Source organism: Stegostoma tigrinum, chromosome 8 (genome assembly GCF_030684315.1).
Source record: "Stegostoma tigrinum isolate sSteTig4 chromosome 8, sSteTig4.hap1, whole genome shotgun sequence".
NCBI lineage: Eukaryota > Metazoa > Chordata > Chondrichthyes > Orectolobiformes > Stegostomatidae > Stegostoma > Stegostoma tigrinum.
The window spans coordinates 69273634-69289343 of record NC_081361.1 but is presented as its reverse complement, the minus strand read 5'-3'; the positions used below and the strand labels follow the sequence as shown (position 1 = coordinate 69289343).

Genomic DNA, 15710 nt, shown 5'->3' with positions numbered 1-15710 from the left:
TGGGACTGAGTTATTTTTCAATAATTTTGACCTGATTAAGCAAGTGAGGAATTAAATGTTACTTAATGGTGGTTAATTATTAAAAAAATTCTTGTATGGGAGAATAGTCATATGACCTTCCTTTTGCCCTAGGTTCTGTGTTTATGGTCCATGGCTCGATCTACTGTAAATGCAAGGTGGCACGATGATTAGCACTGCTGCCTTCCATTGCCATTGACCCGGGTTCAATTCCTACCTTGGGTGACTGTCTGTGTGCAATTTGAATGGTCATCCCATGTCTATGTGGGTTTCCACCAGGTGCTCTGGTTTCCTCCTATGTATTTCCTCCAAAGACGTATAAGATCTAGGGATGTGTCACTCGGTGGATTAGCCATGATTGATAGAAAGTTAGGATAGAAAGTTAGGATCTTGGTAAATTGCTCTTAGAAGGGCAGATGTGATAGGCCACATGGCCTCTGTGTGCACCATAGGGATTCTATTAAAAAAAATCCATCTTACATTTAAAAATGTAAGAAAAGCTTTTATGAGGAACCCAGTTATGTTTTAAATTTGTTTAGTTTTGTATCTTAATGTCTGTAACAAGCCTATATATTTAAATTTTATACAGTTGTTTTGAATTTTGTCATTTGCTATAATTTACATATTTTGCTGTACCTTGCAATGGTAACAGTAACCTCACTGTTACCTAATCACTAAAACCTACTGAAATATGCTATGATTCTAACTAATGTGACCCCTGTTTCTTCTGGAAAATGGAAAAAGCCAGTATCGACTTATGGAAGTAACTTCTTTTGATGCATTTCAGGCACAAATAGTTTTTGTAGCATCACAGCTGGTTCTTTTAACCAGAAGATGTTGGTATGATGGGGAGTTTTCCAGAATGTTTAGATCCATCTGTTAGATATTTTAAACAATGTTAAATCATTTGGGAGCGACACTATGTACTCTGAAACAGTTGCACAAACTACTCTGAGATTATCTTAGTAAAGATCCATAAATTTAGTAAACTAAAAGGAACAAGCTTTCATAAAAATTGAGATCCTGCAGGTGACGGAATAAGTCAGATTATAGGAGGAAATGGAATCAGTAAGATGATCATCACTTTTAAAGAAACCAATTTGACATTTGGAATACATTGTTTAGCCAATCTAAGTTGATTATGAACTGTTTGTGTATTGACAAGCCAGTTAAAGTTCAGAATTCCTTTGATCATGCACAGGAGGTAGTGGTTAACAATGGATAATAAATAGTGATTCTTTAGTGAAAAGGTGAAAATTGCCATAGGTGATCTGGTGGTGAAAATAAACGCTGTTTGGTTCTGTGTGATAGCATTTCCAAATGTATATATAAAAAAGTTGTAACTCTTAAGGGCCCTTGTGGTAGTTTCTGTATTTTTGAACCAGAAGACGAAGTTTCAAATCTCACCTGTTCCAGATGTGTATCATAACTTGTCAGAAGAAGTTGTTTAGAAACTACTGAAATGGTGACTGCCTGTAGTTTGATGGCACAGTAAGATAACTAAGGCAGAAGGAATACTTCAGTCAAACAAACAGAACGAGAAACATGTATCCAGTCAGCAAGAAACCACAAGCTGGTATTCCATTGTCAATCGACTGAAACCATTGCCTTATTAAATATCATTTATTTTGTACTTGGATTTAATAAATTCTGCAAAAGTGGTGAGACCATGCTTGTACTTCTACCTTGTACCTAATCAGGACTAGTAGACTTCAGATTGGCTTTCTCAACTGAGTTTACATGTTAGCTTGGTACTTCGCGTTTGCAACTGCTACTGCTATTGTGGAATCTTATTCCATTCATTTATTGCATGCTCACATCATCCAACATTATCACAGACAGACAGGTAAGAGCAGCTTTCCACTGAGGTTGTCTTATACAAATAAGCTTATGAATAGACTCTATACTCTCTGTCTAAACTCGCATAACAGGTAGAATCCTACGCTTTTTGGGACCCATGTGTGGGTCCACATGCCAGTGCTGCAGGCTTTTGCATTTTTTTTCAGTATATTTGTGGGCCCTACATGAGACCCTCCTGCAAGATGTTGCTGTCCTGTTGTTTCAAAAGGGATTGGGGGTCCAGAGCTGTGAAAATATCAGTAGCATCAGAAAGTTGCATCTATTTAAACCCTTAATTGTTCTGTTGGCCACTTGCTGCTGCCAGGCAGGTAACTCTCATAACCCCCACCACAAACAAGATTGCTCAGAATTAGGAAAGTGTTGGGAAGCTGACCCCACCCTGCAATTATCAAATCTTGCTCCTGGCTCCACTTCCAAATTCGATATGAGCTTGTTTTTTTCCCTACTAGATCTATTGGAATTGGTTTAATTAAAGGTTTCAAGTGATCCATTGACCTGAATTGAACCTGCCAATCAAAGCTCACAAAATGCAAAAGGCATGAGAAAATCCACATCATCAGACCATAAAAGGCTGCAGACCAGTGATGTGGCCACTCAGTCGTTCCAAAGCCTGAGAGAAAATGAAATTGTTTTTCAGCCTTACCATGTTGAAACAGTTTTGAAATTATGTGCAAGCAAGTGTGGAGCAAACTAAATGGCTGATAAATATTAATGCGTAACAGAAGAATTGTGGAGGCAGGAGCAACTGAAACAGCAACATAGCACTCAAGTCATGTCTTGGTTGAGGTGCTTGTGGGTAGACCTGCCCTATTTGACCCCATCCTCAGAGGACAGCAGTACAAAAATGAATGGCATGTAAGACCAGTGTTGCAGACATTATTGGCTAAAGAAAGTTACTACACAATATTTGTTTAAACATAGATGCACTATGGGTCCAACTTAGAATTGTGGTTTTGCCAAACTGATCAATTCTAAGGATTTCTCATAACGTACAGGTATTTCTGCGCTAACACATATTCCGTTAACATGAATTGGCTATAACATGATTGATGAATAGTTGACGCTGTTTGGATAATGCAAACTTTCTACTGTACTGCAAGTTGCTATGACATTTCTCTGTAGTGCAATTTTCTAAAGCATGAGTCACATAAGAACGCAACTATCGTGTTATAGGAGAACTGCCTGTAGTTGTAACAGAACCCAAGGACATCATCTAATATACAGAAGTAACCAATGATTTCATGTCACGTGAAACTGGCACTCAGGTAAAAAGGGATAGGAGAAACTGCAGATACTGGAGAATCTGAGATAACAAGGTGTAGAGCTAGATGAACACAGCAGGCCAAGCAGCATCAGAGGAGCAGGAAAGCTAAGCCCTCCAACTCCTCCAAAACTTCCGATTCCCGGTCCCCAACACCTCATCCTTACCATGAACATCCAGAATCCTATACACTCGCATTCCCAATGCAAATGGCCTAAAGACCTTCCGCACCTTTCTGTCCCGCAGGCCCAACCAGTCCCCCTCCACTGACACCCTCATCTGCTTGGCTGAATTCGTCCTCACCCTTAACTTCGCTTTCAATTCCTCCCACTTCCTACAGACAAAAGGAGTGGCCATGGGTACCCGCATGGGCCCAAGCTATGCCTGCCTCTTTGTCGGTTACGTGGAACAATCCCTGTTCTGTAGCTATACTGGCTGTAAACCCCACCTCTTCTTCTGTTACATTGATGACTGTATCGGCGGCGTCCCATGCTTCCACGAGGAGCTCAAACAGTTCATCCACTTCACCAACACCTTCCACCCCAACCGCAAGTTCACCTGGACCATCGCTGATACCTCCCTCTCCTTCCTGGACCCCTCTGTTTCCGTCTCTGGCAACCACCTGGAAACTGATATCCATTTCAAGCCTAACGACTCCCACAGCGACCTAGAATACACTTCCTCTCACCCAGCTTCCTGCAAAAAGGACATCCTCGATTCCCAACTCCTTTGCCTCCACTGCACCTGCTCCCAGGATGAGACATTCCACCCCAAACATCCCAGATGTTCTCGTTTTTCAAGGTCTGCAACTTTCCCCTCCCAGTGATCGAGAACATCCTCAACTGTGTCTCCCGCATTTCCCACAACTCATCCCTCACAAACCCTCCCCACAATAACAACCAAAACAGAATCCCCCTTGTCCTCACACACCATCCCACCAACCTCCGGATCCAACACATCATCTTCCGACACTTCCGCCATCTGCAATCTGACCCCAACACCAAATGCCTTCCGGAGGGACCACTCTCTCCATGATTCCCTTGTCCGCTCCACTCTCCCCAACAGCCCCACCACCCCTGGCACTTTTTCTGCAACTGCAGGAAGTGCTACACTTGCCCCTTCACCTCCCCCCTCACCCCCGTCCCAGACCCCAGAAGACCTTCCACATCAAACAGATGTTCACCTATACATCTGCCAATGTGGTATACTGTATCTGATGTTCCAGATGTGACCTCCCCTACATCAGAGAAACCAAGCAGAGGCTTGGGGACTGCTCTGCAGAACACCTACGCTCAATTCGCAATAAACAACTGCACCTCCCACTCCTTAGATAACATGTCCATCCTGGGCCTTTTGCAGTGCCACAACGATGCCACCTGAAGGCTGCAGAAACAGCACCTCCTATTTTGCTTGGGAACCCTGCAGCCCAATGGTATCAATGTGGACTTCACAAGCTTCAAAATCTCCCCTCCGCCCACTTAATCCCAAAACCAGCCCGCCTCCCTAACCTGTCCTTCCTCCCACCTCTCCCCTCCTCCCACCTCAAGTCCCACCCCCATCTCCTACCTCCTAGCCTCATCCCACCCCCTTGACCTGTCCATCCTCCCTGGACTGACCTATCCCCTCCCTAACTCCCCAACTGCACTCACCTTTACTGTCTCCACCCCCACCTCTTTGACCTGTCTGTCTCCTCTCCACCTATCTTCTCCTTTATCCATCTTCTGTCCGCCTCCCCCCTCTCTCCCTATTTATTTCAGAATCTTCTTCCCCTCCCCCATTTCCGAAGAAGGATCTAGGCTTGAAACGTCAGCTTTCCTGCTCCTCTGATGCTGCTTGGCCTGCTGTGTTCATCCAGCTCTACACCTTATCTCAGCTGAAAAGGCTCTGTTGAAGTAGTGCAGGAATATGATATCCAGTCTTCATTCGCCATCCGACCCTGTTGTGACATTTATAAGTGGTTACATAAACAGAAAGTAAATGGTTGAATTTGCACAAAACACAGGGGGTGGCAAGGGGACAGAATTTACTCTGGCTGGGGGACTTTAGTGCTTATGACCAACAGCAGCTTGGTAGTTCATCTATTGTCCAAGGTGGCTGAGTCCTATCGGACAGTGCTGCTAGATTGGGTCTGCAGCAGGTGGTAAGGGAACCAGCAAAAGGAGACAAACATGCTTGATCTTATCTTCACCAATCCAACTGTAGGAGATGCACCTATCCACATTGGTATTGGTAAACAAGATTACCGTACAGTTATTGTGGAGACTAAGTCCCCAGTTTCACATTGAAGTTTCCTTCTATCATGTGTGGCACTACCACTGTGCTGAATCAAACAGACTTTGAACAGATCTACCAACTTCAACGTACATAAGACGCAGATGCACATCAGCTGCAGCAGCAGAATTGTATTCAACCACAATCTGTAGCTTTATAACGCAGCATGTTCCCACTCTATCATTACCACCAATTTCGGAGATCTATCCTGGTTCACTAAGGAGTGCAGGAGGGCATGCCAGGAGCTGTACCAATTAAAAGTTAGGTGTCAGCTTGGTGTGAAGTGACAACACAAGATTACTTGCATGTCAAACAACAAAAGCAGCATACAAAAGAGAGCTACATGAGCCCTAAGTTAATTGATCAGATCTAAGTTGTGCAGTCTTGCATTCCAGTCATGAATGATAGTGGATAATGAAATAGTTAACAGGAGGTGGAGTCTCCACAAATACCCACATCCTGGAGGAGCCTAGCACCTCACTTCAAAGGACACAACTAAAGAAATTTGATTCAGTTTCCGCCAGGTGTACCTATTGGGTGATCCTCCTGTGGCTTCTAGCATTACAAGTGCTGGTCTTCAATTAATTCAATTCATGATATCAACTGAAATCACTGCAAAGGCAGTGTTCCTGACAATATGCTGAAGAAATCAGCAGGTCTGGCAGCATCGATGGACAGAGACACAAAATTAACATTTCAAGTACACCTGTTTCTCTCTTCACAGATGCTACTACTATACCTGCTGAGTTTCTCCAGAATTTTCTGTTTGTTCAGCAATGCAAGCATTTGCAGTATTTTGCCCATACTGGTCCTGACAATATTTCGGTAACAGTACTGCAGACAATGTGGAAAGCTAACCAGGTATCTCCTGTTCACAAAGAGCAGGACGAATGTCAAACCTGGCCAACTACAACCTTATCAATCTACTCTTGATCATCAGCAAAATGAAGCAAGGGTTTTGTCAATCAAGCTATCAACCCTGCTTACTATTGCTTCGTTTGGGTTCCACAAAGGCCATTCAGTTCCTGACCTCAGTCCAAACATGCACAAGAAAGCTGAACTGCCGAAGTGAGGTAAGAGTGACTGCCAAGACAGCATTTGACCATATGTCACATCATCTCAGGGAGGCAGTAATGAAATTAGCAAAGTAGGAAATTTTGATTTTTGACAGCAATCTCCAATCTGCAGTGCCTTCCTTACTCCAATCTATTATTGTGTGGTCCTTTTGTGTGTCAGAAGGGCCTCAGCTCTTCTGAAGTTGGGTCACCATTGTGAGGACCATATATTATTTGAATTTCCTTCTCAAAGCTATTTTCATGTGATATAGTTTCTTGAAGCCCTAAAAAAAAGCATGAGGTTTGAAAAGTTTACAACTACTGGGAAAAGTTTTCTCTGGAACCTGGAGCAGCTCAGAGTTAAATGTTTTGCCACCTTAAAATGTTGTTATTAGGCACAAAGTTATAATTTGGATGTATTTTTAAATGCTGAGTCATCACAGGGGTATGTCTTTCAAAGGTAAGTTGATGATTACATTAACTATCTCTGAGTAAATGTTGAGATGCATTGCAGTACTTTTCCCATTGAATGAGAATGAGAATTGGAACAATTCTATACTGAGGGTTTTGGTTTCTGAGTCCTGAAGCAGCAGTGGAGAAGTGAGAGTGCCAAGGCACAATGTACGAATGTACATCATTGTAGTTAAACCCATTGGGTAGAGTGCAATAATGCTTTTAAATCTGTAGAAAAATCTGCTCAAAAACTTTCATGTTTTGCACTGTGATTTAAATGTCCAGTGACGTTTAACTTTGAAGCATGTGGCCATGCTGTTGAACATTTTAAAAAAAAGACACCCGCTACACTCCACTGATTCACAGGCAGTCTGCTTTGAAATGGAAAAGGCACATTATCTGCCGGCCATCTAGTGTTTTACCTAACCCTAACCCTAACCCTATCGATTGTTAACATTTCCCAAGATTTGTTTTGACATGGGGCTGCTGTGAATTATGAATATGTGGGAATTATGAGGTAACAGTGGAGGCATGGGGATTTGAGGGGAGAATGGTGGGGGGTTTGGGGGTTTAACTACACTGATGTACATTCATACAGTGTGCCTTGGCACTCTCACTTCTCCACTGCTGCTTCAGGACTCAGAAACCAAAACCATCAGTATAGAATTGTTCCAATTCTCATTTTCCAATAAAACAAAGTTGGTAGCATTTCTGCTTGTGGAAAAATGCAGAACTAAAGACAATCAAAATTTTAATTACTATGAATTCAGATAGGGAATGAGGAGGAAGTTGTTTACCCTGACAGTGCTAAGAAGACAGAAGTCATGACTTCAGGGAATAATGGAGGTGAATGGTACAAACGTGAGTAAGTGGAAGCTGGTCAAGCAAGAGGACGAAGGGATCAGAGGGCTAGAATTAGATTATGAAGGACGGGGAGAGGCTTAAGTGTAACATGAACATCAGCATGCACTATTTGGGCTGAATGGCCAGATAACACATAGTTAGTTGTGAAAGTTGCAAACAAGGTCCCATTTCAGGTGAAAGGTCTGCCAACCCATTGAGACCTTCTGAAAATTATATCGAGGGCACTTAATCACTAACACAGTAGTAACAGTGTCCGATAGAAATACATTTGTTGAACATCTGGAAAGCTGTTTTCAGTTACATACATAGCAAGATGATGTGCACTATAATTTTCCATGAAAACCAAGATAAAATGAATATAACAAAGAACTGCAAATGTTGGGCATTTGAAACAAAAACAAAAATTGCTGGAGGAAGTCATCTTTACTATTCATTTGAAATTAATAAAAAGTGCTAAGTAATCTTTATTTCAATCAGCCTTTCTCTAAATTGTGCTATGTAATTGGTGAATATAGAGTCGGTGTACAAACAAAAAGGAGGTATACAAATGGATGACAATGTTTTCCTTGAAAGCGGGGATAGGATAGTGAAGAAGGCAGTTGGCACGCTTATCTTTATTGGTCAGTGCATTGAATATAGGAGTTGGGAAGGTGATGTTGTATCTGTAGTGGACATCGGTTAGGCCCCATTTGGAATACTGTGTACAGTTCTGGTCTCACTACTGTAGAAAAGATATTGGGAAACTTGAAAGGGTTCAGAAAAGATTTACAAGAATGTTGCCAGGTTTTGAAGGGTTTGAGCTACAGGGTGAGGCTGAACAGGCTCGGGCTATTTTCGCTTGAGCATTGGAGGCTGAGGGGGCGACCTCATGGAGGTTTATAAAAACATGAGGGGCATGGATAAGGTAAATAGACAAGGTCTACTCCCTGGAGGTGGAGGAGTCCAAAACTGGAGGGCACACATTTAAGGTGAGGAGTAAGATTTAAATGGAACTGAGGGGACAACTTTTTCACGCAGAGGGTGGTGCGTGTTTGGAATGAACTGCCAGAGGAAGTGGTGGAGGCTGGTACAATTACAATGTTTAAAAGGCATCTGGATGGATATATGAATAGGAAGGATATAGACAGATATGGGCCAAATACTGGCAAGTGAGATTAGATTTATTCAGGACATCTGGTCGGCATGGAGGAGTTGGACAGAAAGGTCTGTTTCCATGCTGTACCTATCACACTATGACTCAGTGAATAATACTCAGCCGTTTAGCTGTTGAAGCTTTTCTTTGATGACTCGCTCCTATTCCATATTGTGCAGTTAGTGTTTATTTTACATTTTCACTGTAAAAAATAAAACTAAGATTCTGTTTTTCAAATGTTCCCTAATAGATGACTGCAAGAACATTGCCAACATAATGAAGGAACTAGCAAGGAGAGGATTCACTTTCAAGCAAACTGGATCAAACCTCTGAATGTGCTGCAGAAGAAAAGAACATGTCTTACTGCTTTGAAAAAACATAAAGGATATATGGTAAAAAGAATTAATTTCACGCATGGCATGTAAGAGACTGTCATGACAATAATCTAAATCAGTTATACCAAAATGACCCATACTAGGATTTTCCTTGCATTATAAAGTGGAGCAACTTGCTGTTAATTGACAAGTAAAGCATGTTTTTTTCATTGTTTATTGAATTTTATTCCTAACTTGAAGGTGAAGATTATTTGTCAGAATTATCAGAACTCAAACTATAATGGAGTACACTTATCCTCTTCATGGTGTCTCTATTTTTTTTAAAAATGTTTTGTACTTTAAGTGTCTAGGTCATAGGTAGTTTGCAGAGACAGAATAATTAGCCTGTGATATTTTAGAGGAAAATTAGTCATGAAAGCCTACCGCTACAGCACCATCTCAACCTAGATGTTTTACTCTGCCAGGGGTGGTGACACACATACAACACATATAAATGGCAAAAGGTGGGTTAGGCCAAAAACTGCAAGGTCACCCTGTGCAGCTGGGACTACCGTAAGATGAATGAGGTAGTTCCTGGGATTCTGGCAAGAAGTCTACGAGTTCAATGATTGAAGAATTAGGGCTTAGTAGTGATCTCTATGAAAAGGCCCAAAATATTCACTTCCCTAATTACTTCAGTACAGCCCTTTACATGTTTCTGGATATTCAGAACATCTTTGCTCCCTTTAATAACAGAATCCTCTCCATGTCACCCCAGTGCATGTCTTACTGCAGTACTGCCTCATTGTCTTCCGTTAGTTCCAGGCTCTCAATATACAACAGTGAATCTGTGAAAGTCCACCCAAGATAGATAATGACACCAAACATTCTGGCTTAATTGCTGTTGTCCACTGAGGTGGCAAAATATGTGTGCATTATTTAGAACTGTATTCACACTTTCACCATACTCTGCAAAAAGGGCATTCTCCCTATCTGTATCTGATAATACACATTTCCATTTAAGTACCTATTTCCTTCTGTATCATCTAAGAATTATATGATATGATAAGTCATTGTAAAAGCATTTTCTGTTTTAAAGTATTGCTAGCTATTTTTCTGCTATATTTCAATTTTTCCAGCAAGTTCTTTATTCTATTTTGCTTTCTTATTCAATCTATTTTTTCGAAGTGACAAGGAAAACTAGTACTTTTTGCTGGTGAGTTTCCTAATTAAGATACTGAATGTTCTTGAAAGTTCAGGATGAAGAGGCACTGCATGAGAAAATTCTTGAGAAAAGGAGAAGAGATAGGTGCTGGAAAGTTATCAAATAAGCTGAATTATTGGTAACTTATCTCTGCTTCTTAATGACAGTTACATGTAAAGGGAGGAGCAATCTTTAGTTTAATCTTAATAGTCAATCAAGTTTAACTATTTCATTTAATAATTCCATGCCAAAAGCACATACTGACTGATCTTTATCATGTAAAACCCTTGTTCATAATAAAATGCTTTTCTGAAGTGAAGTTTTTCGTTAATATAGCGTATGGTGCAAGTTATTAAATTCTACTTTGTGTTTATTTTGCTTTCTGTGAGAAATACTTTCACATCTTAATAGTCCATGGCTTAAAACTGGTGATGAGTACCACAAAAGAAACTTAGGTCACAACTTAATTATTGTGTACAGGTTGCCAAACATCACCATCGGGTCATGCTACAAGATCTGAGTACAAAATCTTGGGTTTGAATCCCACTATGGCAGATGGTGGAATTTGAATTCAATACATATCTAGAATCTAATGATGGTAATGAAACCACTGTCGATTCTCAGAAAAATGCATCTGATTCACTAACGTCCTTCAGGAAAAGAAATCCGCAACACTTGGTCTGGCCTCCATGTGAATACAGACCCACAGCAATGTGGCTGACTCTCACCTGCCCTCTGAAATGGTATAGAAAGCCATTCAATTGCATCAACGAGAATGTCTCAAAGAAGGAACGAAACTGGCACCAATGAGGAGTTAAGCTGGTGAAGGTACAAAACATGACTACATGCATATTAAACAGCTTAAGCAGCAAGGGATAGACAAAGCTAAGTGATCTACAACTAACAAATCAGGTCTAAATCTCTATAGTCCTGTCATATCCAGTTGTGAATATAGCTGGACAATCCAATAACTCACCGGAAGAGGAGACTGCACAAATATCCGCATCCTTAACAATGGGACAACACAGTACATCACAAAAGACGAGACTGAAACATTTTAAACAATTTTAAGCCAAAATTGTCAAGTAGATGAACCATCTATACCTCCTCCAGAGGTCCCCAGCATCGTAGATGTCAGTCTTCAGCCAGTTCATTTTACCCCATGTGATATCAAGAAATTTAATACTACAAAGGCTTGCTGCACTCCTAAAGCCAAGCTGCACCAGTACAGCGACAACACGAGCATCCACCTGACAATGAGGGATGATTTCCCAGGTATATCCTGCATACGCAAAACAGGAGAAACTCATCCCAGGCAATTCCTGCCTCATCAGTTACTCTTGATCATTAGTAAACAGAAATACAGAAAATAGGCGCAAGAGTAGGAGGGACGGCACAGTGGCTCAGTGGTTAGCACTGCAGCCTCACAGCACCAGGAACCTGGGTTCGATTCCAGCCTCGGGTGACTGTCTGTGTGGAGCTTGCACATTCTCCTAGTGTCTGCGTGGGTTTCCTCCGGGTGCTCCAGATTCCTCCCATAGTCCAAAAATGTGCAGGTTAGGTGGATTGGCCATGCTAAATTGCCCATAGTATTCAGGGGTGTCTGGGTGGGATATATCAAGGGGCGGTGTGGACTTGTTGGGTCGAAGTGCCTGTTTCCACACTGTAGGGAATCTGATCTAATACAGCCCTTTGAGTCTGCACCATCATTCAATAAAGTCATGCAATTTCTGTTTCCCACCCCAACTTTGTCTCCATACCCTTTGATCCCTTTTGCCACCAGGGCCATGTCCAGTGCCCTGTTGAATATATCTAACAAACTGGTCCCAACAGGTTCACAACTCTGAGCAAAGAAATTCTTCCTCATTTCAGTCCTGAATGGCTTACTCCCTTTTCTTAGACTGTTAGCACAGTTCTGGACTTTCCAAACATCTAGCCTATCCAGATACATCAGGATTTTATATGTTTTTATGAGATTCCTCCCTCATTCTTACGTCATTTACACTTACGTGAGGAATAAGAGAATGGTCAAAGAAAGAGTAGGGCCGATCAGGGATAGCATAGGGAACTTGTGTGTGGAGCCTGAGGAGGTAGGGGAAGCCCTAAATGAGTTTTTTGCTTCTGTCTTTACGAAAGAAACCAACTTTGTAGTGAATGAAACCTTTGAAGAGCAGGTGTGCATGCTGGAATGGATAGAGATAGACGAAGCTGATGTGCTGAAAATTTTGTCAAACATTAAGATTGACAAGTCGCCAGGCCCGGATCAGATTTGTCCTCGGCTGCTTTGGGAAGCGAGAAATGCAATTGCTTCGCCACTTGCGAAGATCTTTGCATCCTCGCTCTCCACTGGAGTCGTACCTGAGGACTGGAGAGAGGCAAATGTAATTCCTCTCTTCAAGAAAGGAAATAGGGAAATCCCCGGCAATTATAGACCGGTAAGTCTCACGTCTGTCGTCTGCAAGGTGTTAGAAAGGATTCTGAGGGATAAGATTTATGACCATCTGGAAGAGCATGGCTTGATCAAATACAGTCAACACGGCTTTTTGAGGGGTAGGTCATGCCTTACAAACCTTATCGAGTTTTTTGAGGATGTGACTAGAAAAGTTGATGAGGGTCGAGCTGTGGATGTGGTGTATATGGACTTCAGTAAGGCATTTGATAAGGTTCCCCATGGTAGGCTCATTCAGAAGGTCAGGAGGAATGGGATACAGGGGAACTTAGCTGCTTGGATACAGAATTGGCTGGCCAACAGAAGACAGCGAGTGGTAGTAGAAGGAAAATATTCTGCCTGGAAGTCAGTAGTGAGTGGAGTTCCACAGGGCTCTGTCCTTGGGCCTCTACTGTTTGTAATTTTTATTAATGACTTGGACGAGGGAATTGAAGGATGGGTCAGCAAGTTTGCAGACGACACAAAGGTCGGAGGTGTCGTTGACAGTGTAGAGGGCTGTTGTAGGCTGCAGCGGGACATTGACAGGATGCAGAGATGGGCTGAGAGGCGGCAGATGGAGTTCAACCTGGATAAATGCGAGGTGATGCATTTTGGAAGGTCGAATTTGAAAGCTGAGTACAGGATTAAGGATAGGATTCTTGGCAGCGTGGAGGAACAGAGGGATCTTGGTGTGCAGATACATAGATCCCTTAAAATGGCCACCCAAGTGGACAGGGTTGTTAAGAAAGCATATGGTGTTTTGGCTTTCATTAACAGGGGGATTGAGTTTAAGAGTCGTGAGATCTTGTTGCAGCTCTATAAAACTTTGGTTAGACCGCACTTGGAATACTGCGTCCAGTTCTGGGCGCCCTATTATAGGAAAGATGTGGATGCTTTGGAGAGGGTTCAGAGGAGGTTTACCAGGATGCTGCCTGGACTGGAGGGCTTATCTTATGAAGAGAGGTTGACTGAGCTCGGTCTCTTTTCATTGGAGAAAAGGAGGAGGAGAGGAGACCTAATTGAGGTATACAAGATAATGAGAGGCATAGATAGAGTTGATAGCCAGAGACTATTTCCCAGGGCAGAAATGGCTAGCACGAGGGGTCATAGTTTTAAGCTGGTTGGTGGAAAGTATAGAGGGGATGTCAGAGGCAGGTTCTTTACGCAGAGAGTTGTGAGAGCATGGAATGCGTTGCCAGCAGCAGTTGTGGAAGCAAGGTCATTGGGGTCATTTAAGAGACTGCTGGACATGTATATGGTCACAGAAATTTGAGGGTGCATACATGAGGATCAATGGTCGGCACAACATTGTGGGCTGAAGGGCCTGTTCTGTGCTGTACTGTTCTATGTTCTATGTTCTCCTAAGTTCCAGTTAGGACAAATCCAGTCTTTCTGTATATATAAGTCCTGCCATCCCAGGAATCAGTCTGGTGAACCTTTGCTGGACTCCTTCAATAGCAAGAATGTCCTTCCTCGGACTAGGAGACCAAAACTGCACACAGTACTCAAGGTATGGCCCCACTAAGGCCCTGTATAACTGCAGCAAGACATCCCTATGCCCAAAATCCTCTCACTATGAAGGACAGCATACCATTAGCTTTCCTCACTGCCTGCTGCACCTGTATGTCAACCTTCAGCAACTGTTCCAACATGACACCCAGGTCTCGTTGCACCTCACCTTTTCCTAAACTGCCAGCATTCAGAAAATAATATGTTTTCACCACCAAAGTGGATAACCACACATTTATCCACATATTACATTTGCCAAGTATTTGTCCTCTTTGCCAGCAAATTCAAGTCACCTTGCATCCTCCTTGTATTGCACGCTGCCACCTAGCTTGATGTCATCTGCAAATTTGGAGACATTGCATCCAATTCCTTCATCCAAGTTGTTAAGGTATATTGTGAACAGCTGGGATCCCAGCACTGAACCCTGCGGTACCCCACTCATTACTGCCTGCCACTCCGAAAAGGACCATTTATTGCAACTATCTGCTTCCTGTCTGCTAAGCAATTTTCTATCGTTATCTATACATTACCTCTGATACCATCAGCTTTAACTTTGCTTACTATAATCTATTGTGTGGGACATTTTGAAAGTCCAGATACACAGCATCCACTGATTCAACTTGTTCAATGTTACCCAGTTTGAGTTCTGCCAGGGCCATTCAACTCCTCACCGCATTACAGCCTTGATTCAAACATGGATGAAAGAACTGAATTCTAAAGTGATATGAGAGTGACAGCTGTTGACATCAAGGCCACATTTGACCGAGTGTGGCATCGAGGATTCCTAGCAAAACTGGAAACGGTGGAAACAGGAAGGGAAACTCTTTTTGTTGGAATCATACCTAGCACATAGGAAGATGGTTGTGCTTGTTGGAGATTAGTCATCTCAGCCATAGGGCATCGCTGCAGGGGCTCCTCAGGTTAGTGCCCTGGGCCCAGCCATCTTTAGCTGCTTCATCAATGATCTTCCCTCTAACAGAAGGTCAGAAGTGGGGAGGTTCACCAATGATTGCACAACATTCAGCGCCATTTTCACCTCTTAAGATACTGAAACACAAAAGACCTGGACAATATCCAGGCTTGGTTGAAAAACATTTGTGCTGTGTGAATGCCAGGTAATGACTGACTAGCCAACCGCTGTCCCTTTAAACTCAATGTTGTTACCATCACTAAATTCCCAATTAATCAACATCCTGGGGGAATGTAATTATCTAGGAACTGAAATGGACTACCCTATAAATAAAAGTGGCTACAAGAGCAGGCCAGATGCTGGTAATACTGTTGCTGGAAACTGACCAGACTCCCCAAAGTCTGTCCACTATCTTCAAGGCACTAGTGAGG

General features: G+C 42.4%; 1 protein-coding gene across 2 annotated transcripts in view; it reads left to right on the top strand.

Moving 5' to 3' along the window:
* The window catches only part of LOC125456278 (ERI1 exoribonuclease 3-like), a 415443-nt gene that overhangs the window by 388616 nt on the left and 11117 nt on the right, over nt 1-15710 (top strand). Inside the window, exon 8 of one of the 2 annotated variants that reach the window (XR_009446099.1) lies at nt 9165-9306. Coding sequence is in view for 1 of the 2 variants with exons in the window: in XM_048539283.1 (XP_048395240.1) it covers nt 9165-9247 (83 nt within the window). In the remaining variant the exon portion in view is untranslated. Of the gene's footprint in view, nt 1-9164; nt 10764-15710 lie in introns of those variants that run through there. The other variant, XM_048539283.1, reaches the window with a different exon arrangement.